The sequence below is a fragment of the Anolis carolinensis genome, unplaced genomic scaffold (genome assembly GCF_035594765.1).
Source record: "Anolis carolinensis isolate JA03-04 unplaced genomic scaffold, rAnoCar3.1.pri scaffold_12, whole genome shotgun sequence".
Taxonomy (NCBI): Eukaryota; Metazoa; Chordata; class Lepidosauria; order Squamata; family Dactyloidae; genus Anolis; species Anolis carolinensis.
The window spans coordinates 9046323-9073712 of record NW_026943823.1 but is presented as its reverse complement, the minus strand read 5'-3'; the positions used below and the strand labels follow the sequence as shown (position 1 = coordinate 9073712).

The 27390-nt window shown below is 43.0% G+C and overlaps 1 protein-coding gene across 1 annotated transcript in view; it reads right to left on the bottom strand.

The window, feature by feature from the left end:
• LOC100565322 (sodium/hydrogen exchanger 2-like) overlaps positions 1-17033 on the bottom strand; it is a 34156-nt gene extending 17123 nt beyond the window's left edge. The window contains exons 1-4 of the mRNA XM_062963893.1: positions 16459-17033; positions 13341-13591; positions 10139-10356; positions 8391-8587 (exon numbers count right to left, since the gene is read on the bottom strand). Of these exons, the coding sequence (XP_062819963.1) occupies positions 8391-8587; positions 10139-10356; positions 13341-13591; positions 16459-16944 (1152 nt within the window). The 5' untranslated portion in view covers positions 16945-17033. The remainder of the gene's footprint in view (positions 1-8390; positions 8588-10138; positions 10357-13340; positions 13592-16458) is intronic.
• Between the last annotated feature and the right edge of the window lie 10357 nt (positions 17034-27390).

The window sequence follows — 27390 nt, the reverse complement described above, 5'->3', positions numbered from 1 at the left end:
TCCTCTATTCCTATGTTTTTCACTTCATCTATGACATCACCAAGGATGAACTCGGAAAGCCTACGGCCTATAAACCGGAAACAGTACAAAACTAAATGGAGTAAAAGCTAAAAGGTAAAGGTTTTCCACTGACATGAAGTCTAGTTGTGTCCAACTCTGGGGGTTGGTGCTCATCTTCGTTTCTAAGCAGAAGAGACAGCATTGTTCATAGACGCCTCCAAGGTCATGTTGCCGGCATAACTGCATGGAGCACCGTTACCTTCCCACCGAAGTGGTACCTATTGATCAACTCACATTTGCATGTTTTCTAACTGCTAGGTTGGCAGAAGCTGGGGCTAACAGCAGGAGCTCACACCACTCCCCGGATTCGAACTGCTGACGTTTCAGTCAGCAAGTTCAGCAGCTTAGTAGTTTAACCCACTGCGCCACCAGGAGTTCCAGACTAAACTAAATGGGACAATGGCTCAAATCAGAGCAAACAATGCATGCTAGCTGGACCAATAATCTAAGACAGTAAAGGAATGGTCTTGCATTGTTGAAAATTCAGCTTATATGATTGCAAGATGGGGAGGAAGGCTTGCTCAGATGGACTAACTAGTAGTAGTAGTCTTCTATTTTTCGAGACATGATTGACATGACTTGAGTTTGGTTTTTTTTTTCGTGTCAGGAGCGACTTGAGAAACTGCAGAAGTAATGATTTGAGTAACTACATGACGGAGCCCCAGTGGTGCAGTGGGTTAAAGCCTTGTGACTTGAAGGTTGGGTTGCTGACCTGAAGGCTGTCAGGTTCAAATCCAACCCGGGGAGAGCGCGGATGAGCTCCCTCTATCAGCTCCAGCTCCATGCGGGGACATGAGAGAAGCCTCCCACAAGGATGGTAAAAACATCAAAACATCTGGGCATCCCCTGGGCAACGTCCTTGCAGACAGCCAATTCTCTCACTCCAGAAGCGACTTGTAGTTTCTCAAGTCAGTCCTGACACACAAAAAAGTAACTTCATGGCAGGCAGAATTTCAGAAGGTGGCGCTTGGATACTACCCATGCTTTCACATTTCAAAAAGATGCGCCTGATGAACTCTCATCCAGCAACTCCGGTTATGTCCAACAGCATCAACATAGGTCAGAAAGACATGATGGCACCCACAACAAAACTAACCCCATACAATTAAGAATAGAAGGCCCAGTTAGAATCAAAGACTTAATTTAACCACAAGATGGCACTCGAAGTCCACACACTTTGCATTTATATTTTCTGCCCATTGCTTGTTGCTAATACCTTCGTAGCCTAACAAGTCCTAGACCAGGGGTCCCCAAACTTTTTAAACAGGGGGCCAGTTCACGATCCCTCAGACCATGGAAGGCCGGACTATAGTTTTAAAAAAAACTATGAACAAATAGTTTTTGTTATGTGCACACTGCACATAACTTATTTTGAAGTTAAAAAACCAAACAGGAACAAATACAGCCTTAATAATAATAATAATAATAATAATAATAATAATAATAATAATAATAATAATAATAATAATAAAGGGTTGGAAGAGACCCCTTGGGCCATTTAGTCCAACTCCCTTCTTCCTTTTCGCACCAAAAACACAAGCAAAGCACTCCTGACAGATGGCCACCAAGACTCAATGTTGATGATGATGATGATGATGATGATGATAAAAGAAGGTTGAAAGAGACCCTTTGGGCCATTTAGTCCAACTCCTTTCTGTTTTTTCGCACCAACAACACAAGCAAAGCACTCCTGACAAAGCCTCCAAGCCTCAATGTTAATGATGATGATGATGATGATGATGATGATGATAAAAAAGAGGGTTGGAAGAGACCCCTTGGGCCATTTAGTCCAACCCCCTTCTGCCTTTGTGCACCAAAAACACAAGCAAAGTACCCCTGATAGATGGCCACCAAGCCTCAATGTATAATAATAATAATAATAATAATAATAATAATAATAATACTTTACTTACTTACTTAGGCGATCCCTCGACGTTCGAGGACGATGGTCTTCCAACCTTGGTATCTTGGGCGTGTGTTCTTAGGTGACTGAAGAGACCGATTCTTGACCCGCATATTCTCCCGCAGTGAGGACATCGGTTTCCAGGTGGAAGGCGGTCCCGGTCGGGGTTAGCTTGACGCTCCTTCCTCTTGGCACGTTTCTCCCTTAAGCCCTCCGTTCGTGCCTCTTCAAACTCCGCAGCACTGCTGGTCACAGCTGACCTCCAATTAGAGCGCTCAAGGGCCAGGGCTTCCCAGTTCTCAGTGTCTATGCCACAGTTTTTAAGGTTGGCTTTGAGCCCATCTTTAAATCTCTTTTCCTGCCCTCCAACATTCCGTTTCCCATTCTTGAGTTCAGAGTAGAGGAGCTGCTTTGGGAGACGGTGATCGGGCATTCGGACAACGTGGCCAGTCCAACGGAGTTGATGGCGTAAGAGCATCGCTTCAATGCTGGTGGTCTTTGCTTCCTCAAGCACGCTGACATTTGTCCGCCTGTCTTCCCAAGAGATTTGCAGGATTTTCCTGAGACAACGCTGATGGAAACGCTCCAGGAGTTTGGACGTCTGTACACAGTCCACGTTTCGCAGGCATAGAGCAGGGTTGGGAGGACAATGGCTTTATAAACAAGCACCTTGGTCTCTCTACGGATGTCCCGGTCATCGAACACTCTCTGCTTCATACGGAAAAATGCTGCACTCGCAGAGCTCAGGCGGTGTTGTATTTCAGTGTCGATGTTGACTTTTGTGGAGAGGTGGCTACCAAGGTAGCGGAAATGGTCAACATTTTCTAATGTTGCACCGTTAAGCTGTATTCCTGGCTTTGCAGAGGGATTAGCTGGTGCCTGTTGGAAGAGCACTTTGGTTTTCTCGATGTTCAGTGAGAGGCCGAGCTTCTCGTATGCTTCTGCGAAGGTGTTTAGAGTGGCTTGTAGGTCTTCTTCTGAACGCGCACAGACTACGTTGTCATCAGCATATTGGAGTTCTATAACAGATGTTGTGGTGACCTTGGTTTTGGCTCTCAGTCTGCTGAGGTTAAATAGCTTGCCATCTGTCCGATAGATGATTTCCACTCCGGTGGGAAGCTTCCCATCAACAAGGTGAAGTATCATAGCGATGAAGATGGAAAATAAGGTGGGGGCAATAACACATCCCTGCTTGACACCTGATTCAACCTTAAATGGGTCACTTTGGGAGCCGTTGCTGTCCAAGACTGTTGCCATCATGTCATCATGGAGGAGCCGCAGGATGTTCACAAATTTGTCAGGGCACCCGATTTTTTGGAGGATGGTCCAGAGAGCGCTGCGATTCACTGTGTCGAATGCCTTTGCAAGGTCAATGAATGCCATGTACAGAGGTTGGTTTTGTTCCCTGCATTTTTCTTGGAGCTGTCGAGCAGTGAAGATCATGTCCACTGTTCCTCTGGAGGGGCGGAAGCCATTCTGGGATTCTGGGAGGGTGTCTTCTGAGACAGGGAGAAGGCGGTTTGCAAGGATTCTTGCGAGGATTTTCCCGGCGGAGGTTAGAAGGGAGATACCACGATAGTTCCCGCAGTCTGTTCTGTCCCCTTTCTTGAAAAGGGTGATGATGGTGGCATCCTTGAAGTCTGCTGGGATTTTCTCGGTCATCCACACCTTTTCAATAAGCTGGTGGAGTTGTTGCATCAGCTCAGGTCCACCCTCTTTGAAGATTTCAGCGGGAATCCCATCAGGTCCGCTAGCTTTGTTGTTTTTTTGTTGGCTGATGGCATTGCTGACTTCTTCCAAACTAGGCAGTGCTGCAAGCTCATCCCTGGTTTGTTGTTGCGGGATTTGTGAGAGGGTCTCTTCGGCCACATTGGAGCTGCGATTCAGCAGGTTCTGGTAGTGCTCTTTCCAACGTAGTGCAATTGATGTTTTGTCCTTCAGAATTTTGGTTCCATCTGATGAGCGTAGGGGCTGTATGCCATGGTTTCTTGGTCCATAAATGATCTTTGTGGCTTTGAAAAATCCCTGAGCGTCATGGGTATCTGCAAGGTGTTGGATTTCTTCAGCCTTCTTTGTCCACCAGATGTTCTTGAGTTCTCTGGTCCTTCTTTGGACCTCGGCTTTTGCACTGGCATAGATCTTTTTCTTGGCAGCACAGTTGGTGTCTCTCTGCCATGTTTGGAAGGCTTTCCTTTTGTTATCAATCAGCTGTTGGATCTCTTTGTCGTTATCATCAAACCAGTCTTGATGTTTCTTAGTTAGGTATCCAATGCTTTCTTCGCAGGCTGTGATGATGGAGGTCTTCAGTTTGTTCCAATGTTCCTCAACATTTTCGGGGTGTTCTGTGGGTAGATGATCTTTGAGTGTTGTTTGGAGAAGGGCTCGTTTGGAGGGCACCTGAAGGGCTTGGGTGTTCATTTTTCGCCTTGTTTTCCTTCCTTGGAGTCTGCGTTTGGGGACGATCTTGATAGCCATCGTGGATCGGATTAGCCTGTGGTCTGTCCAGCAGTCATCAGTACCTGTCATGGCTCTTGTGAGAAGCACATCGCGGCGGTCTCTGGCACGTGTGATAACATAGTCCAGGAGGTGCCAATGCTTTGACCGAGGGTGCTTCCATGATGTCTTGAGCTTGTTTTTCTGGCGGAAGAGCGTGTTGGTGATGACAAGGTTGTGCTCTCCGCATTTGGTGAGAAGCAAGATGCCATTCGAGTTGCTGTTTCCGACCCCGTCTTTTCCTATGATCCCTGGCCACAGGTCAGAGTCCCTTCCGACTCTTGCGTTAAAGTCCCCCAGGAGGATGATTTTGTCCTCCTTAGGTATCTCCGATAGGATGGTATCCAGCTGACAGTAAAATTTTTCCTTGATGTCTTCGTCAGCATCTAGAGTTGGTGCATAGGCGCATATGATGGTTGCCTGTTGGTTTTTGGCAAGGTTAATTCGGAGGGTTGAAAGTCGTTCGTTGATGCCAGTGGGTGCTTCAGTCAGGTGCTTCACCAGGTCGTTTCTGATAGCAAAGCCAACTCCGTGTATTCTTCTTCGCTCTTCTTCAGGTAGTCCCTTCCAGAAGAAGGTGTAGCCTCCCTTTTCTTCCTTCAGCTGCCCCTCTCCTGCTCTCCGGGTCTCCTGAAGGGCTGCTATGTCGATCTTGAAGCGTCCCAGCTCTCTTGCAATGAGAGCAGTCCTGCGTTCGGGGCGCTCGCTGTCAGTGTTATCTAACAATGTCCGTACGTTCCATGTTCCAAAGTTCATTTTTCTTTTTTGGCCGCAGAGTGGTGACCCCTCTGGACGCGGCAGTCCAGTCAGGGTAGGAGAGGCAGACTATGTTTAGGGCACCTTTTCTAGCCCCTTCCCCGTGTGGGGTGAGCAGAGCGGATCCTAAAAAGGGCTGCTCAGTCATGGATACAGCTGCCGGACTACTCAACTGCCTCGGTCCTTGAGGTAGAACGACTGAGTCCATATCCACCGCCCATGTGCCAGTCTGTGACTAGGGGCTTCCAGATTTCACAGTCCTGCCCCCGTCGCCACTCGCTGATCGCCATGGGACTTTTGTAGGTTTGTTTTTATTTTTGTTGGAGGACGCCTGTGCGTGATTTTTTTTAATGTGTGGAGGTCGGTGCACGGCCGGTCAACACACAGTCTTCACAGAGTGAGGTTCCAGCAGTGGTGTGGTTAACACAACGACAGTGGCTTCTCAGTCTGTTGCAGCCTTCTTCCGCCTTCACAGCCGTTGTAACATGTACCATGTTATCCTCCGCCTGCTCCGCCGTTGAGGTCTTTGGGTCTTCGGATTGTGCTTGGTCTGGAACCTCCCCTGCGGCCACTCCTGGGAGTGCATCACTCCAGTGCCCACAGGTTCATCGGAACACGCAAGCCCCCTCACCACGGCAAGGTGACAATCCATCGAGGGGGAAATAATAATAATAATAATAATAATAATAAACAAACTACAAACAGAGGCACAACTATGTGGCCCAAATGATTCATTGGAACCTATGCCTCAAGTATCACCTCCCTGCAGTTAAGAATTGGTGGGATCACAAACCTGCAAAGGTTGTGGAAAATGAACACGCAAAGATACTGTGGGACTTCCGAATCCAGACTGACAAAGTTCTGGAACACAACACACCAGACATCACAGTTGTGGAAAAGAACAAGGTTTGGATCATTGATGTTGCCATCCCAGGTGACAGTCGCATTGACGAAAAACAACAGGAAAAACTCAGCCGCTATCAGGACCTCAGGATTGAACTTCAAAGACTCTGGCAGAAACCAGTGCAGGTGGTCCCAGTGGTGATGGGCACACTGGGTGCCGTGCCAAAAGATCTCAGCCGGCATTTGGAAACAATAGACATTGACAAAATTACGATCTGCCAACTGCAAAAGGCCACCTTACTGGGATCTGCACGCATCATCCGAAAATACATCACACAGTCCTAGACACTTGGGAAGTGTTCGACTTGTGATTTTGTGAAACGAAATCCAGCATATCTATCTTGTTTGCTGTGTCATACAACGTCGTTGTGTCAATAATAATAATAATAATAATAATTGATGTCGCCATCCCAGGTGACAGTCGCATTGATGAAAAACAACAGGAAAAACTCAGCCGCTATCAGGACCTCAAGATTGAACTTCAACGACTCTGGCAGAAACCAGTGCAGGTGGTCCCAGTGGTGATGGGCACATTGGGTGCCGTGCCAAAAGATCTCAGCCGGCATTTGGAAACAATAGACATTGACAAAATTACGATCTGCAAAAGGCCACCCTGCTGGGATCTGCACGCATCATCCGAAAATACATCACACAGTCCTAGACACTTGGGAAGTGTTTGACTTGTGGTTTTGTGAAACAAAATCCAGCATGTCTATCTTGTTTGCTGTGTCATACAACATCGTTGTGTCAATAATAATAATAATAATAATAATAATAATAATAATAATAAAAAATCTGCCTAGAAGATCAGGGGGCAGAGGACTCTTACAAGTAAAACAAGCAGTCAAAGAAGAAGAACATGCCCTGGCAGAATATGTAAAGCAAAGTGAAGAACCTGCTTTGATTAAAGTCAAAAATCAGAAACTCCTCAAAGCACAGCAGACAAAAAACCAGTACAAGAAAACCACACTACAAACTAGAGCTGACAGCTGGCTCAACAAAACATTGCATGGAAAGTTCCTTGACAAAATTGAAGGAAAAGTTGATAAGGAGAAGACCTGGCTCTAGCTCACAAATGGGACCCTGAAGAAGGAGACAGAAGGCCTGATCCTTGCAGCCCAGGAGCAAGACATCAGAACAAAGGCAATTCAGGCCAAGATCGAAAATCAGCTGATGACCCAAAATGCAGACTCTGCAAGGAACCAACGAAACCATTGATCATATCCTCAGCTGCTGTAAGAAAATCGCACAGACAGACTACAAACAGAGACACAACTATGTGGCCCAAATGATTCATTGGAACTTATGCCTCAAGTACCACCTCCCAGCAGCAAAGAACTGGTGGGATCACAAACCTGCAAAAGTATTGGAGAACGAGCATGCAAAGATACTGTGGGACTTCCGAATCCAGACTGACAAAGTTCTGGAACACAACACACCAGACATCACAGGTGTGGAAAGGAAAAAGGTTTGGATCATTGATGTCGCCATCCCAGGTGACAGTCGCATTGACGAAAAACAACAGGAAAAACTCAGCCGCTATCAGGACCTCAAGATTGAACTTCAAAGACTCTGGCAGAAACCAGTGCAGGTGGTCCCAGTGGTGATGGGCACACTGGGTGCCGTGCCAAAAGATCTCAGCCGGCATTTGGAAACAATAGACATTGACAAAATTACGATCTGCCAACTGCAAAAGGCCACCCTACTGGGATCTGCGCACATCATCCGAAAATACATCACACAGTCCTAGACACTTGGGAAGTGTTCGACTTGTGATTTTGTGATACGAAATCCAGCATATCTATCTTTTTTGCTGTGACATAATAAAATAAAAATAATAAAAAAGAGGGTTGGAAGAGACTCCTTGGGCCGGATAAATGGTTCCGATGGGCCGCATGTGGCTCCCGGGCCGTAGTTTGGGGAGCCCTGTCCTAGAGTCTGTATGTGAGAATGTCTTATGACTTGGAGCAAAGGCCAGGAAGGGAGTTCACTTCTGAGATGCAGTCTCGTAAATGATCACTCTGTTCCAGTAACCTCAATTCTGGCTGTTTTTAATCCTCCTCCTCTAGATCTTGAAACTATTAAGCTTCCTTTTTTCAGTTTTGGGTATTTGTAGTCACTACATTGAGAGCTGCCTGTCCTCCATGCTTGCAGGGCAATTTATGGTTAGGGAAGAAAGAAGCAATGGCATGCCCTTGCCTCTTTCTGTAGCTACAGGATAATATGGGCTATAATGGTCAAACAGAAGGAACAAAACAAAACAACCAGGACTTACCTGTACAAAAACAGTGAAAAGGATAACAACGGTTGTTGCAGCGATAAAGAGCTTCTTTCTCGGAAAGTCGGGGAGCAAGAAAACCAAAGAAAAACAGATGGCTCCTCGGAGGCCACCATAAGCGATAATGAACTGGTCCTTGGATGTCACAGTATTCACATGTAATCTGTTTATGATGAAAGTCAGGACAAGAACTCCTGAAAGAAAGGAAATAGGATGGCAAAATATATTATTATTATTTTATTGTATGACACAGCAAACAAGATAGATATGCTGGATTTCATATCACAAAATCACATGTCGAACACTTCCCAAGTGTCTAGGACTGTGTGATGTATTTTAGGATGATTCGTGCAGATCCCAGTAGGGTGGCCTTTTGCAGTTGACAGACTGTAATTTTGTCAATGTCTGTTGTTTCCAAATACCAGCTGAGATCTTTTGGCACGGCACCCCGTGTGCCAATCACCACCGGGACCACCTGCACTGGTTTATCATCATCATCATCATCATCATCATCATCATCATCATCATCATTGTTATTAAAATTATTCATTTATGTTAAATATGAATATTGAAAAATTACAAATGCATAAGTCTAGGTTACAATACAACTTATGCAAGTACAACTTATGTTAGTGTAGATCCAGCCTAATATTCCATATAATATTCAAAAGCTATGTTGATCCCATCAACCTCATACATCTCATTAAAACAGTAAGTAGTTTTTTATTAGTGTTATAATTTTTTAAAATACTTGCATATGCATACAAATTATTTCTCATAAATGACAACAATCTTGGAAGGGTTTCATGAGATATGATGTATCCTCATACATTCTGTTATTACAATTTAAGTACAATAGAGTCTCACTTATCCAACACTCGCTTATCCAACGTTCTGGATTATCCAACGCATTTTTGTAGTCAATGTTTTCAATACATCGTGATATTTTGGTGCTAAATTCGTAAATAAAGTAATTACTATTTAGCATTACTGCATATTGAACTACTTTTTCTGTCAAATTTGTTGTATAACATGATGTTTTGGTGCTTAATTTGTAAAATCATAACCTAATTTGATGTTTAATAGGCTTTTCCTTAATCCCTCCTTATTATCCAACATATTCGCTTATCCAACATTCTGCCGGCCCGTTGATTTTGGATAAGTGAGACTCTACTGTATGTATCTGTATTTCTTATAAGGGGTTGGTTTAACCTCCGGTTTGCTAGTTATTTTTTATCGGGAGCAAAATGAGAATATACTGCAAGTCGCTTCTGGTGTGAGAGAATTGGCCATCTACAAAGACATTGCACAAGGAATGCCTAGATGTGTTACTATCCTGCTGAGAGGCTGACAGATGGAAGCTGGGGCTGACAGATGGGAGCTCATCCCTTCTCATTGATTCAAAACCGCCAACCTTCAAATCTTCAAGTCAGCACTTCAGCCAACACAAGGGGTTAACCCATTGCAGTTTAGCCATGAGGTTGCTAATGAAAATGAATTACTGTGTCATAAAATGAGACATGTCTAAAAAATATGTCATCAACATGAAATGTTTGGAAAGTGCTACCATGTGGGACATGGATAAGTAAATCGACAGATACCTGTTCCAAGGATATGGTGTCATATTATACTTAATTTACATATTCAATGACCTTGCTTGGGACACCTTTTAATTGAGGGCCAATCTTGAACGCAGGCCAGTATGCCGTTATATTCCCGAATATACCTTTCAAACCCCTTCCTACCTAATGCTCTCCAAAGGAGACAGAAAATGACTGTGAAGCAAATGTAGGACCAACTCCATTCGTGATTGTCACCGATGGTGGAGACTCCGAGGAAGATGAAAATGAGGGTGTCGCTGACGCTGCTCCACATCTTCATGAAGTATTTAATAGTTGTGTGGGACTTCAGGGAGATGTTGGCCTCCACGTAACGTTTCATGCCCATTGCACAAGCAATGATTCTGGAAGGGGGGACAATGGCATAATAACCATGTATTGCACATAATAATAATAATAATAATAATAATAATAATAATAACATCCAAATTATTTCCAACTGAAGGCAAAAGCAGAAACGTTCCTCATACAATCACCACTCTGTATCTACAGGTTCTCCATCAACCAACCAAGGCTTACTGTATATACTCGAGTATAAGCCTAGTTTTTCAGACCTTTTTTTAAGACTGAAAAAGCCCCCCTTGGCTTATACTCGGGTGAGGGTCCTAGTGGGCTTATATTTGGGTCAGCTTATACTTGAGAATATACAATACATTTATGATTTTTCTATATTATTTTATATATATATATATATTTATTGGTTTATTGAGAAAAAAAATTTTTACAACAAAAGAGTGAGAACAATTATAGAATAGAAAGTGCAGAAAATGAAGTTATAAAAGTAGAGAAGTTTAAAAACTTTAAAAGAGGAGAAAAAGAAAAAAAAACGAACTTCCATCTTTGCCATTGCGTTTCCCAATCTCTGTTTCTGAGGAGGGGGGTGATCTATATATACAAGTCCATTATAGATCAGCCGCCGTCTCCTTCGTAATAGAGGCCATCCTTCTAAAAGAAAAAAGAAAAAGAAAAAGAAAAAATAATACTGCTGAAAATAATCGATGATAGCCTTTCTATTGGCTGTGTCACAGAATTTTTTGCCTCCGGTAAACAATATTTTGAAAAATAGAAAACCAAAAGAGGTTATTCCTTTGCTCATTCAGATTTAATCTTCATTTATTTTTCCTTTCGTACTCTTCTACTTTACTCCAATCTGTATATTTTATCGGTGACCCTGTATTTCTCTTTAAAAGAAAAGTTAATTTGTCCATATCTTTTATTTCTCTCACTTTCTGTAGCCATTCCTCCCTGTTCGGGAGTTCTTTTTGCTTCCATCTTTTTGCAAAGCATATTCTGGCGGCGGTCGTTAAATAAGTAAAGATTTTATCATCGTTTGGCCCTAAATGTATATCTATATTATTGTTGCTACTATTACCTTTATTTTACTCTATTATTATTATTATTATTATTATTATTATTATTATTATTATTATTACAGTAGAGTCTCACTTATCCAACATAAACGGGCCAGCAGAACGTTGGATAAGCGAATATGTTGGATAATAAGAGAGATTAAGGAGAAGCCTATTACACATCAAATTAGGTTAAGATTTTACAAATTAAGCATGAAAACATCATGTTTAACAACAAATTTGACAGAAAAAGTAATTCAATACATAGTAATGCTATGTAATAATTACTGTACTTACGAATTTAGCACCAAAATATCACGATGTATTGAAAACATTGACTACAAAAATGTGTTGGATAATCCAGAACGTTGGATAAGCGAGTGTTGGATAAGTGAGACTCTGCTGTATTAATACATTTATTATTTCACTCTGATATTATTAGTATTATTGCATTTATTATTTTGCTCTATTATTTTCCTGTATTTATTATTATTATTATTACATGTATTATTTTACTCTATTATTATTAAAAGGATACATAAGAACATTTACATTGAAGAAGATGAGAATAATGATTTGATCAGAGCTGGACAGTCTTATCTTAAATTTGAGCTTGATGTAAATATTCAAAAACATTTAACCTACAGATGCCTCAATAAATGTCATTTTATGGGTATCTATTTTTATTTCTGAAATTTACCACCCTTGGCTTATACTGGAGTCAATGTTTTCCCAGGTTTTTTGTGGTAAAATTAGGTGCCTCGGCTTATATTCAGGTCGGCTTATACTCGGGTATATGCGGTATATATGTATATAAACCCACAAAAGCACATCTTGATTTTGCCATGCATCGAGCCTCTCACTATTCCACAGGTCCCTGGGTTGTCTCAAGTTATTCATCATGCCATTTCACTACACTATTGTATACAATGGGACTTGAGCATCCATGGATTTAGGAATCTCCAGGAGTTCCTGGAACCAAGGGTGTGTCTCCGTTGTGGAATGAATGCAGTTTGATACTATTTGAATTGCCACGGCTTTTTTTATTGTGTCAAAAGCAAATTGACTCGCTTCTTGTGTGAGAGAATTGGCCATCTATAAAGACGTTGCCCAGGGGATGCCCAGATCCTGCTGGGAGGCTTCTCTCATGTCCCCACATGGGAAGCTAGGGCTGACAGATGAGAGCTCACCCCGCCTTGTGGATTTGAACCTCCAACCTTCAGGTCAGCAGTTCAGTTGGCACAAGGGTTTTTAACTCATTGCACTACCACGGCCCCATATTGCCACGGTGCAATGCTATGGAGTGCTGGGAGTTGTTGTTTTGCATTATGCTAATGTCATTAGCATTTTCTGCCAAAGAGTTCTAGTGCCTTACCAAATTACAATAAAAATTATGTTTTTATTGATATGACATTGTTTTATTGCTGACCTTGCTTTATCGTTTTATTGCTGTTATTGTATTGTTGTCTGGCGTGGCCCCATGTAAGCCGCTCCGAGTCCCTTCGGGGAGATGGGGCAGGATATAAAAATAAAGTTGTTATTATTATTATCATTATTATTATTATTATTATTATTATTACAATTCCCAGGATTCAATAGCATTTAACCATGCCAGAGAAAGTGGTGTCAAACTGCATTAATTTTGCAGGGCAGATGCACCCCAGAACACATTCTCCATTATGGCTGCATGCAACTAAAACACTGGCAAGCTCAGGAGATGCTCATAGTTCTAAATCTTTTGTAAAAAGCTTTCCAAACACCAAATGCTGATATTATAGTCTGACTTCATTTGAACAATCCTCATTTCTGCCTCTTTATAGAAATAGAACAGTGGCTTTGTCCTTATGCCAATTTTCCAGAGGCTTTTATGCGCCCGTCCTTCTCACAGTCCCGTGAAACATTCAGCTCCATTTTGCAGCATAGGCTTGGTTTGGATCAATATTTATCCTCTCGCAAACTTTCCGCTTCCATTTACTTACGCCACGATGCCAGAGAGGTGGAACATTTCTGCCGTCAGGTAAGACAGGTAGCTGTAGAGGAAGACGAAGAGGGGCTCGATGACGCGGATGTTGTTGGTGAAGCGTGTGGTGAAGGCGGCGATCATGCCAAACAGGAGGCCAACCAAGACCCCGCCGATCCCGACCACAAAGAATTTCCCAATTCCTGCAAACACATCCGCCGTTTTGATCGATGGCATTTCGCAGAAGGACCTGAACAGCTTGTATAAGACCTGAGAAAGAAGGAAACCATGAAAGAGAATGGAATACAGCAGGCCCCACACATCGGTTAGGGTGCAAGACACATTTAATAAAACACTACTGCTTCCACCTAAGTTCTCTACATCTTCTTACATTTTTCCACTCGCTGCCCCCTCCACCCAAGAAATGTTTATATGGATGCAGGTATAAAATGCAAAGGAGCCCCGGTGGTGAAGTGCGTTAAAGCGCTGAGCTGCTGAACTTGCAGACCGAAAGGTCCCAGGTTCAAATCCTGGGAGCGGAGTGAGCTCTCGCTGTTAGCTCCAGCTCCTGCCAATCTTGCAGTATGAAAACATGGCAATGTGAGTAGATAAATAGGCACCGCTCCGGCGGGAAGGTAACAGCGCTCCATGCAGTCATGCCAGCCACATGACCTTGGAGGTGTCTATGGACAACACCGGCTCTTCGGCTTAGAAATGGAGATGAGCACCAACTCCCAGAGTCAGACATGACTGGACTTAATGTCAGGGGAAACCTTTACCTTTCTATATATATAAAAGGGTAATGAAATTTCAGCCTAGGACAAAACAACAAAACTACACATCCCAGAAACACTAAACTTGGCAGCACAACCCCTCATCCATGCCTCTATGTTCATACAACAAAAAGAAATGAAAAATAAAGTCCTAATTAGAGGGAGAGGAATAATTGTTTTTATCCAATTGCTGCCAGTTAGAAGGCTAAGCTCTGCCCACTTGGTCTCCTAGCAACCCATTCAGCCCAGGGGACAGGCAGAGTTAGGCCTCTTCCACACTGCCTATAAAATACAGATTATCTGATTTGAACTGGATTATATGGCAGTGTAGATTCAAGGCCCTTCCACACAGCTATATAACCCATTTATAATGGACTTAATGTAAGGTAAAACTTTTACCCTTTACCTTACCACCAGTTCCTCAATACTTCACCACAGCAACGCGTGGCCGGGCACAGCTAGTACCTTATAAAATGCTAACATTTACTGACAATACATTTGGGTTCGGAATCCATAGTTTAAGAAGCAGCGGATCCACCAGCATCCCAGATACATTTGGTGAAACCATCTGAAGGAGACTTCTCAGTGACTGCTCTTGAGCTGTGGAACTCCCCACTACAAGGTTCCTTCTCTGTTCTCTTCAACCCTCTTTTTCAGGTAGTCAACTCATGGGACAGAGTAGCCTTTTAATGGAGTGCGGTGACTTTTACCTTCCTTTTGTAAAGTTTTTGGAGAGTTTTAATCTTTTTTTAACATTTTGGGGTTTTTTAACCTTTATCTAATCTTTTGCTTTAATATTTATTTATTTACAGTATTTATATTCTTTAATAAGTATTTATATGCTTGGATGTTTTAATTTGTTGAAAGGCTGGATTAAAACAAAATAAAGTGAATCGACTTCTGGTTGATCTTTTATCGCATCAGGTCAGACTGTTTCTAAAAGTGAGGTGGCCAGATATCCAACCCAAATGCACATGTGGGTCGGTCTTGGAGAATATGCCTGGCTCATCTGCCCAGCCTCCTCCACTTCCCATTGGAGGGACATTCGGGATGAATCCAATAGAGTTTATATAAAAGCTAATATAATATTGCACTGTCACCATGGATTGTCATCCAGTAGGGTGGCCTTTTGAGGTTGGCAGACCGTAATTTTGTCAATGTCTATTGTTTCCAAATGCCGGCTGAGATCTTTTGGCACGGCACCCAGTGTGCCCATCACCACCGGGACCACCTGCACTGATTATTATTATTATTATTATTATTATTATTATTATTATTATTATTGACACAACAACAATTGTCTGACACAGCACACAAGATAGATATCACAAAATCACAAATTGAACCCTTCCCAAGCGTTTAGGACTGTGTGATGCGCGCAGATCCCAATAGGGTGGCCTTTTGCAGTTGACAGATCGTAATGTCAATGTCTATTGTTTCCAAATGCCAGCTGAGATCTTTTGGCATAGCACCCAATGTGCCGATTACCACCGGGACCACCTGTACTGGTTTCTGCCAGAGTCTTTGAAATTATTATTTTATTGTATGACACAGCAAAATAATAATAATAATAATAATAATCCGAAAATACATCACACAGTCCTAGACACTTGGGAAGTGTTCGACTTGTGATTTTGTGATATGAAATCCAGCATATCTATCTTGTTTGCTGTTTCATAAAATAATAATACTAATAATAATAATAATAATAATACAATCTGCCAACTGCAAAAGGCCACCCTACTGGGATCTGCGCGCATCATCCAAAAATACATCACACAGTCCTAGACACTTGGGAAGTGTTCGACTTGTGATTTTGTGATATGAAATCCAGCATATCTATCTTGTTTGCTGTTTCATAAAATAATAATAATAATAATAATAATAATAATAATAATAATAATAATAATACAATCTGCCAACTGCAAAAGGCCACCCTAATGGGATCTGCACGCATCATCCGAAAATACATCACACAGTCCTAGACACAGTGGGAAGTGTTCGACTTGTGATTTTGTGATATGAAATCCAGCATATCTTTTTTGCTGTGTCATAATAAAATAATAATAATAATATGCTCAGGGATGGGCAAAGAGAAGCCCATTTAACAGCTGACCTTCATCTTCTGGAGTGACTGCAGTTGTAGAGCTGGAGGTGGTCCAGACAGGAGACTAAACCAAAAAGGTGGTGTGAAATTTTGGAGCTAATAGCTCCAAAATCCACGATTGACCCCTGCTTTTATTATGACCACTATAAGGTATGTAAGTGAGCTTTCAACAGTATCATAAAGGTATGGTGTGACTGTATATTGTGAATTGTTTTCTCATAAGCCAACATGGCCATCCTTGCTTTCTGTCTACTTACAACTGTTACAGCATCGTTGAGGAGGGATTCTCCAAAGACCAAAATGTGAAGCTTTTCGTTCACATGTATCTCTTCGAAGACGGACAAGACAGCGACAGGGTCCACGGCCGCAATCAAACTGCTGAACAAAAGGTTGTGGAGCAAAGAGATGTCGCTCAGCTGGAAAGTCTCCACTTGGCAAATCCCGTAGAGCGAGAACCCAATCCCAAAGACGTTCCATATCGTCCCCACCACAGCGTACAAGAGGATGGTCCCAATGTTCTCGAAGAAGGGGCGGCTGGGCATGAAGTATCCGGCGTCCAAGACAATGGGTGGAAGGAGGTAGAGGAAGAAGATGTCGCTGTCCATGACCGGAGGGGATTTGTCATTGAGGCCGTAAATGATCCCACCCATGATCAGTCCCACAAAGATCAATAAGCAGCTCTCAGGCAAGACAGAAGGTAGCTTTTCAAACAGATGGAAGGCTGCCAAGAGAAGAGGCAACATGAACAGGGAATTCAAGACAGTTAAAGAAAACAATGATTGTGTGTCTTCGGTCCGTTTAGTTTGTCTTATGCACTAACTTCTTGCCACGGTTGTTGTGTGTTTTTCGGGATGTATGGCCATGTTCCAGAAGCATTCTCTCCTGACGTTTTGCCCACATCTATGGCAGGCATCCTCAGAGGTTGTGAGGCATGTTGGAAACTAGGCAAGTAAGGTGGAATGCCTGGGGGAATCCTCCCAACAGAGAATTCCCCGGGTAGGAAGCAGCCAGGTTTTGAAGCTGCAAGGCTATTCAATGTTAATCAAGCTGGACAATTGCAACATTCACACTTGCCTCAAAAAGACAACAGTCTTTCACCCACCCAGGACATTATTCCACAGATATATCAACCTCACTTGCCTAGTTTCCAACAGACCTCACCACCTCTGAGGATACCTGCCATAGATGTGGGTGAAACGTCAGGAGATAATGCTTCTGGAACATGGCCATACAGCCCAGAAAACACACAACAGCCCTGTGATTCCGACCATGAAAGCCTTCGACAACACAACTTCTTACCACTTTGCAACCTCATTACCCATATAGAGGCAATGAGCTATACTATCTGAATATTGAAGTCCCTGGTGGCACAGTGCATTAAAGCGCTGAGCTGCTGAACTTGTGGACCGAAAGGTGCCAGGTGCAAATCCTGGGAGCAGAATGAGCGCCTGCTGTTAGCTCCAGCTCCTGCCAACCTAGCAGTTCGAAAACATGCAAATGCGAGTAGATCAATAGGTACTGCTCCGGCGGGAAGGTAACGGCATTCCATGCAGTCATGCCGGCCACATGACCTGGAGATGTCTATGGACATCGCCGGCTCTTCGGCTTAGAAATGGAGATGAGCACCAACCCCAGAGTCAGACATGACTGGACTTAACGTCAGGGGAAACCTTTACCTTTACCTTTACCTTACATGTTTAGTGTAAGTTAATTTTGTTAAGTTAGCATCATCAAGAGCAACAATGATAAGCAGTTCTGATAGGTCATATACATCACCAATAAATATATATTAGAGGCCCCCGGTGGTACAGTGTGTTAAAGCACTGAGCTGCTGAACTTGTGGACCAAAAGGTCGCAGGTTCGAATCCAGGGAGCGGAATGAGCGCCTGCTGTTAGCCCCAGCTTCTGCCAACCTAGCAGTTCAAAAACATGCAAATGTGAGTAGATCAATAGGTACCACTCCAACGGGAAGGTAACGGCGCTCCACACAGTGATGCTGGCCACATGACTTTGGAGATGTCTACGGACAACGTTGGCTCTTTGGCTTAGAAATTGAGATGAGCACCAACCCCCAGAGTAGGTTACAACTGGACTTAACATCAGGGAAAAACCTTTACCCTTCCTTCCCTGTCTTTTAAATTTATATTACAGTAGAGTCTCACTTATCCAACACTTGCTTATCCAACGTTCTGGATTATCCAACACATTTTTGTAGTCAATGTTTTCAATACATAGTGATATTTTGGTGCTAAATTCATAAATACAGTAATTACTACATAGCATTACTGTGTATTGAACTACTTTTTCTGTCAAATTTGTTGTACAACATGATGTTTTAGTGCTTAATTTCTAAAATCATAGCCTAATTTGATGTTTAATAGGCTTCTCCTTAATCTCTCCTTATTATCCAACATATTCGCTTATCCAACATTCTGCTGGCCCGTTTATGTTGGATAAGTGAGACTCTACTGTACTCTCAATGTCCTTTTAGGAAGCCCTATTCTGACCTTGGACAACTTGCAAACCACTATCGGTTGCGGGTGGGGAGCACTCAACTTACCTATTTTAGCCAAAGAAGCCAACATGATCCACAAGGTGATTTCAAAGGGAACTTGGACATGCTGGTAGTCCAAAGAGAAGAACATTGGGTGAGCTTGGGACTCATTTCCCTTTAGCTCCAAGTCCAGGTCTTCAAGAGATTCCAACATTGCAGATTTCTGGAGACCTGCAGCTGCCTGGACGGAGAGGAGGATGCATGCCGAGGGTCCCAGGAGCCACGACCCTGGCAGTGCCACCCCTCCAGGCATCGGGCTCTGCATTTCCCTCTTGGGCTCTTCTCTGTCCGGGGAAGTTCTGGGCGGACCGGCTGCCCGGCTGTTGCCCGGCTCTGAGAGCTCTTTCTGCCTGGCTGTTCTTCTGGAGGCTGCTCTAGTTAAGTGCACCCTGCAGCCTGCTCCAAATGACACAGATGGGCATGCGAGGGGAAAGCAACCTCTGGGTTGGGTGGAGAGGGCATCCGGCACTGGACTCCTCACCTTGCGAGAAAAAATAACATAATTCTTTTTTTTAACTGTCCTGTGCCTAACCTTTTCTCTTTTTCTGCTCTACAAAGAATATTATGGTGATGTGGGTAAAGGTTTTTCTTCCAGATTCCTTTTGAAAACTGCTCAAACTGGTCCAAAGAACTAAAGCTTGATTGTTGACCAGGACTGGTTACAGGGACATGATTCCGTTGTTGCAACAGTTCTTGTTGGCTGGTGCCGTCTTTCCAGCACAGTCCAAAGTGCTAGTTTTAACTTATAACGCTTATATGACTTGGGTCCTGATTGTTTGAAGGACCCATTAGAGCTCTAAGATCATCTAGAGAGGGCCTTCTCAATATCCAACCACATTCTCAGACCTGTTTGATGGGAACAACGGAGAGGACTTACTCAGTGGTTGTTTCCAGACTTTGCACTCCCTCCCTAGAGAGGCCAGCATGACCCCGTCCTTATAAAGCTTATATGACTTGGGTCCTGGTTGTTTGAAGGACCACATTCTCAGACTTGTTTGATGGGAACAACGGAGAGGACTTACTCAGTGGTTGCTCCCAGACGTTGCAACTCCCTCCCTAGAGAGGGCCCCGTCCTTGTTATCATTACATTAAAAAAGTTTTAGAAGTTGGAACCCCCGGTGGCACAGCATGTAAAAGTGCTGAGCTGCTGAAATTGCAAAGCCAAGAAGTCACAGAGTGAGCTCCTGCTGTTAGCCCCAGCTTCTGCCAACCTAGCAGTTCGAAAACATGCAAATGTGAGTAGATCAACAGGTACCCCTCTGGCGAGAAGATAACAGTGCTCCATGCAGTCATGCCGACCACATGACCTTGAAGGTGTCTATGGAAAACACCAGCTCCTGTGCTTAGAAATGGAGATGAGCACCAACACCCAGAATCAGACTCAACTGGATTTAATGTCAGGGAAAACATTTACCTTTATATAGCTTTTAACCCAATGTGGTCCTGTTTCTGAAGTTTGCATATAATTTTTTAATTCATGTTAATATTTTAATGTTTTACCTTTATAAAGATGTTATAGTATCTAGATCGAGGGAAGACATAGTCCCACTCTATTTGGCCAGACTTCACCTCGAATAGCACTGATCCCATTTCAAGGCATCATAGTTCAGGAAGGATATGGTCAAGATGGAAAGGGTCCAGAGAAGGGAGACCAAACTGTTCAAAGGTTTGAAAGCCAAGCCCTATGAGGAGCGTCTGAGTAAGCTGGATAGGTGAAGCTTGGAGAAAAGAAGGCTGAGAGAAGGGGACACGAGAGCCATGTTTCAATATGTGCAAGGATGCCACATTTAAGAGGGAACAGGAATGTTTTCTGCAGCTGTGAAACTAGGGCACAAAGGGCCTCCTTCTCTGGAGGTTTTTAAGCAGAGGCTGGATGGCCATCTGTCAGGTGTGCTTTGAATGTGGTCTTCCTGGATGGCAGGATGGGGTTGGACTGGATGGCCCTTGGGGTCTCTTCCAACTCTGTGATTCTAAATTATTATTATTATTATTATTATTATTATTATTATTATTATTATTATTATTATTATTATTATTATTATTATTTTATTATGACACAGCAAACAAGATAGATATGCTGGATTTCATATCACAAAATCACAAGTCGAACACTTCCCAAGTGTCTAGGACTGTGTGATGTATTTTCAGATGATGTGTGCAGATCCCAGTAGGGTGGCCTTTTGCAGTTGGCAGATCGTGATTTTGTCAATGTCTATTGTTTCCAAATGCCGGCTGAGATCTTTTGGCACGGCACCCAGTGTGCCCATCACCAGCAGGACCACCTGGACTGGTTTCTGCCAGAGTCTTTGAAGTTCAATCTTGAGGTCCTGATAGCGGCTGAGTTTTTCCTGTTGCTTTTCGTCAATGCGACTGTCACCTGGGATGGCAACATCAATGATCCAAACCTTTTTCTTTTCCACAACTGTGATGTCTGGTGTGTTGTGTTTCAGAACTTTGTCAGTCTGGATTTGGAAGTCCCACAGTATCTTTGTGTGCTCATTTTCCAAGACTTTTGCAGGTTTGTGATCCCACCAGTTCTTTGCTGCTGGGAGGTGGTACTTGAGGCATAAGTTCCAATGAATCCTTTGGGCCACATAGTTGTGCCTCTGTTTGTAGTCTGTCTGTGCAATTTTCTTACAGCAGCTGAGGATATGATCAATGGTTTCGTCAGTTTCCTTGCACAGTCTGCATTTTGGGTCATCAGCTGATTTTTTGATCTTGGCCTTGATTGCATTTGTTCTGATGGCTTGCTCCTGGGCTGCAAGGATCAGGCCTTCTGTCTCCTCCTTCAGGGTCCCATTCGTGAGCCAGAGCCAGGTCTTCTCCTTATCAGCTTTTCCTTCAATTTTGTCAAAGAACTTTCCATGCAATGTTTTGTTGTGCCAGCTGTCAGCTCTAGTTTGTAGTGTGGCTTACTTGTACTGGTGTTTTGTCTGCTGTGCTTTGAGGAGTTTGAGGAGTTTGAGGAGCCAGAGCCAGGTCTTCTCCTTATCAGCTTTATTATTATTATTATTATTATTATTATTATTATTATTATTATTATTCACAACACATTTGGGGAGGCAGAGAATACAGTTACAGACACAATGAGATACATTAATGACCTGGGGACCTGAATACGCAGCGCGAATACCTTCTGCGCAGACGGGAATGCCGTGCCAGAGATTCCATGGGGCAGAGCTAATTAAAATCTAAAGGCCTCAGGCAGTGGCTGGATGGACAGAAATCAATGGCCCACTTTTCCTCCAGCTTCCAAAATAACACCCGCCTTGAAGTAAGGGCAAACGAGTGGTCTATTTGTTTCCCTTCCAAGTCAGATCAAGAAGGAAGGAAGAGAAATCTGCCTCTAATAAGGAAAATCCACCCCTGGAAGAGTTATTATCATGGGGAGAAAGGGGTCTCAACCATAAGAATCAATCCTTTGCGTTGGATAGGATTTGTGTCCCTTCAACACATTTCTGGCTTATGGAGAGACCCTAAGCAAACCTATCACAAGGTTTTCTGCAGCTGAGAGTATGTGACTCTCCCAGGGTCACTCAGTGGGTTTCAATGGCTTCAGCATTTAGTCCAACAAATGTTAACAAGACTATCTGTGTGTGTGTGTGTGTGTGCGTGTGTGCGTGTGCGTGTGTGCATATATATACATACATATACAGTAGAGTCTCACTTATCCAACACTCGCTTATCCAACGTTCTGGATTATCCAACGTATTTTTGTAGTCAATGTTTTCAATATATCATGATATTTTGGTGCTAAATTCATAAATACAGTAATTACTACATAGCATTATTGTGTATTGAACTACTTTTTCTGTCAAATTTGTTGTATAGCATGATGTTTTGGTGCTTAATTTGTAAAACCATAACCTAATTTGATGTTTAATAGGCTTTTCCTTAATCTCTCCTTATTATCCAACATATTCGCTTATCCAACATTCTGCTGGCACATTTACATTGGATAAGTGAGACTCTACTGTATATATATGGAGCCCCCATGGCACAGTGGGTTAAAGTGCTGAACTTGCTGTCCAAAAGGTCGGTGGTTCAAATCTGGGGGGCGGGTGAGTTCCTGCTGTTAGCCCCAGCTTCTGTCAACCTAGCAGTTTGAAAACATGCAAATGTGAGTAGATCAATAGGCACTGCTTCAGCGGGAAGGTAACAGCGCTCCATGCAATCAGGCCAGTGGCCACGTGACCTTGGAGGTGTCTACGGACAACGCTGGCTCTTTGGCTTAGAAATGGAGATGACTTATTGTCAAGGGGGAACCTTTACCTCTTGCAAGACACACTATAACTTTTAAAGGGCAGGTGAGAAATGTCATCAGTATGAAAACGATATTTCCTACTCATGGAATATTGGGAGAAAGGGGGGAAATAATGGACTGCAAAAATGAAAACAAATTCTAGCTTACTGGATCCATGAACCATGCTGTTTGAGTAGTCTTTACATGACTGTAAATAATTGTCAGCCTACATAAATAAAACTGATAACTCCAGGAACTCATTTCCATTGCATCTCTTCCAGCAAAGAACCAGGACCGTGGCTTCCAAACAGGACAGAGCGCTAATAGGGAAACACTACATAATGCTCTTTGGCCATTTGTTTGTTTGTTTGTTTTAGTAACTCGGTCAATAGCAGATTGATCAATGAGATGCATTGGAGGTTTATTATTGATGGCCACTCTAGAAGCAACTCCGGTTGCTCCTGACAAACACACAAATTGATGGCCACTGGTTTCCATGCCAAAATGGCAGTGATTCTGAAATATCCAAGCTATCCAAGAGGTTGGGATCTTTTTTTATTATAAAACCCACACAGAAAAATAAGACCAATCCAGATCTGAAAGTGTGCCTTTTCTCTATTGTGTCCCCATCAAGTCTACAATGAATGTAGAATCAATGCAGTTTGTTATCACATTCATTGCCATGGAATCGTGGGATTTTTAAAACTACAAGTCCCACGATTCCATAGCAATGAATGTAACAACAATATGCATTCATTCTACAGTATAGATGCAGTCAGGCTCTACTGCAAGTCTGATTTGTGTTTGGAGCTATGAGTCTTTTAAAGTGTCCCAGAAAATGTAAACATTCCATACTGCGCCATGTAATTTTCATCAGACGGCTAATTCCCCACATTGTTTATCAATTTGCATGCATGAGATCAGTCTGTTTAACATAAATATGATTATATATGGAAATGAGCTGCTGGCTGGCATCTTGCAGGCTGTTCACAGGCTCAGTAGGCCGAGTCCCAGCATCAAATGCATAGACCAATGCATGGAATTGGCCACCAAAAAAAGAACGATTAATTTAAAGTGCATCTACACAGTATAATTAATGCACCACTTTAACTGCCTTGGCTCAATACTATGGAATCTTGGAAACTGTAATTTTAAAAGGTCTCTTGTCTTCTCTGGCAAATAGGTCTGGGAGCTCACCAAACTATAAATCCCAGGATCCCATAGCATTGAGTTTTGTATTGTACATAAACAGCCAGGGCTTGTTGCAATGAAGCCAGTAGAGTTACTGGTGTTGTGCATCAGACCAGAAGTCAACCACAATGCCACACTGGAGAACCTAGAAATTCCCAGAGGAAAAAAATCAGTCTAATTTGTGAATCATTCTATCTGTGAAAGCTCAGCCCCAAAATGTTGATCTTAATTTCAAAAACAATATTCAGATGGTAACAGTGGCATCCTAGCATCAATTAACTACTTAATATATGTATCCTTTATCACCATATTTGCGCTGTGGGGAAGTTAAGGAATTAATGTTTTGTACTCTATGATTCTATGATTCTATGATTCTACTCATTGTAGCATCTCAACCGAGTTGTTGTTTTCTCCCCTAACAGTGTTGCATGCAATCTTTATTGATAAACAAGTATGACATTTCTATCGTTTAGTCGATTTCATACCATCTGCTTTGTTTGTTTGTCCTTGATATCATAACATTTTTTAGCTGTTTAGGAAGGGAAAGCAAGGCAGCAAGATTGTCATGAGCATTTGCTAAATGGATCACTTCTCTTCTTGCTAAGCTGGCATCTGCTGCCCTCTTCTGTTTCCAAACCATATTCATTGTGTTGTTGAAGGCTTTCATGGCGGGATCACAGGGTTGTTGTATGTATTCCGTGCTGTATGGCTATGTTCTAGAAGTATTCTCTCCTGATGTTTCGCCAGGAGAAACGTGCCTCACAACCTCTGAGGATGCCTGCCATAGATGTGGGCGAAACGTCAGGAGAGAATACTTCTAGAACATGGCCATATAGCCCGGAAAACATACAACAACCCATATTCATTGTGTTCACAACATGATTTTTGAAGAGTACCCAAAGCAATGCCAAATGTGATGCAATCCCTTAAGGCAATGGTTCTCAACCTATGGGTCCCCAGGTGTTTTAGCCTACAACTGCCAGAAATCCCAGCCAGTTTACCAGTTTAATAATAAATAATAATAATTAAAAAACTTTATTTATATCCCGCCACCATCTCCCCGCGGGAACTCGGGGCGGCTTACATGGGGCAGCTGCCCAAACAACATAAGAACAAAATATAAGCAACACAATCACAATATAAAAAGATAAAACAATAATACAATATATCAATGTAAACAACAATACAGGATAAAAATTTCATTTAAAACACATAAATGGTAAGACCGTAATAAAAACAGGATAGATTAAAAATCCACTGGGGCTGATTAATTAACGACTATCTCCGAAGGCCTGCCAAAACATCCATTTTCCCTTTCCTCTTAGCATAAGGACACGATTGCCCTCCGCATCCTTATGCAGAAAGGACGGGGAAGGAAGGCATGTAGCAGCTGAGATCCTTCTGGAGAGCTCTCAGCCACCACCTGTCTCATCCTCCTCCCGATATAAGTGAGGTGCGAGTGGCGCCGTCTTTATGCCGAGAAGATGGCACACAGCGGCTGAGAGCTGTCTGGAGCATTCTCAGTCATCGCCTGTCTTGCCCCCCTTCCGGCATAATGGCGAGAGGACAGCCCGAAGGTTGTGGGATGAGAATCGGGGAGGACAATCGGGGCAGTCACCACATGTCTCATTTTCCTCCTGGCATAAGGATCGAGTGAGCAGGCCCATCCTTATGTCAGGAGGACAACCTGAGGATGACCTGGGCCGTGCCCTGCCCCTCCCAACCCCACCCTCCCAGCGTGTGTCTGGCCTCCATCCCTCTTGGACCTGCCCTCTCGGTTGGGCTCACAATGAGGCCCCAAAGCAAAAAAGTTTGCCCATGCCTGGTGTAGATGCACCCCAAGATATCCCCCACCCCAATAATCCATTCTTGGCTTCCCAATCCAAGGAGCAGTTCTCAATGTGCGGAGAGAAATGTTTACCTTTTAGGGCCCTTCCAGACAGGCTCTATATCCCAGAATCTAATCCCAGGTTTTCTGCTTTAAACTGGATTATATGAGTCCGCACTACCAGATAATCTGGGATAAACAGGAAACCTCGGATCAGATCCTGGGATATAGGGCCTGCCTGGAAGGACCCTTAGGAGAAGGCAGAGGCGGATTTGACATGTCAAAGTCAGCAATGGAAAGGAGAAGTCCCACAGGTTTGTTTCTGTTCCTCTATCTTTTTCACTGGAAAATGACTGTCATAAGGTTTTAAGTAACTCCATTGTTTCACAACCTTCTCTTTGAATATCTTGCAAGGAGGAATTCCAAGCCTTTTATTACATTGCAATCACGGAGTCACAAGGAGCCTTCGGTGGCCTAGGGGATAAAAGCCTCATGACTTGAAGGTTGGGTTGCTGACCTGAAAGCTGCCAGGTTCGAATCCCACCTGGAGACAGCGTGGATGAGCTCCCTCTATCAGCTCCAGCTCCATGCGGGGACATGAGAGAAGCCTCCCACAAGGATGGTAAAAACATCAAAACATCCTGGCGTCCCCTGGGCAACGTCCTTGCAGACAGCCAATTCTCTCACTCCAGAAACAACTCTGGTTGCTCCTGACACACACAAAAAAGGAGTCACAAAGGCCATCTATTTCAGCCCCACAGACTCTCATTGCAGAACACCACAACCAAAGCAATGTGAAGTTTTGCATCAAGATGGGAAAGTATGTAGAAATTAGCTCTGAAACCTTTGCACCTAGAAGTAGCTTAAATGAATGAGTTGTCAGGTTAATCCTTATTTACACATAGGTAGCTGTTGTTCAAATACACATTTTCTTCTCATTTACCTTTGCCTTCATACCCCTCCTGTTCTTTTGTTGCTTTCTCTCTTGGATTTTAGCCTGACAGTAAAAAGCTCTCATGTTTATGAGATCTGTAAAATGAGGTGTGTATTGCTATAGAGATTACAATATTAAACCGAAACCAATGCTCTGAAAGGCAGAAAGTTTGTACCTGGGCTCCTACATCTTGGGAAATTTCATTCCAGAGACCTTTCATATTGAGTCAAAGTATTGAATCAAAGTATTATGATTCCAAGCAAATTCTCTGAGGGCTTGGGATGTGTAGTTTGGTGAGGCAGTAGATAGTCTTTCCTAAACTTCAAATCCCAGAACTCCATAGGATACAGCCAAAGCAAAGTAAAACCATAGTGCCATAATCATTTAATGGGAAAGGCCTCCCCTTGTTTGGTTTAAAGAGCTGAGAGAAAGTAAAACA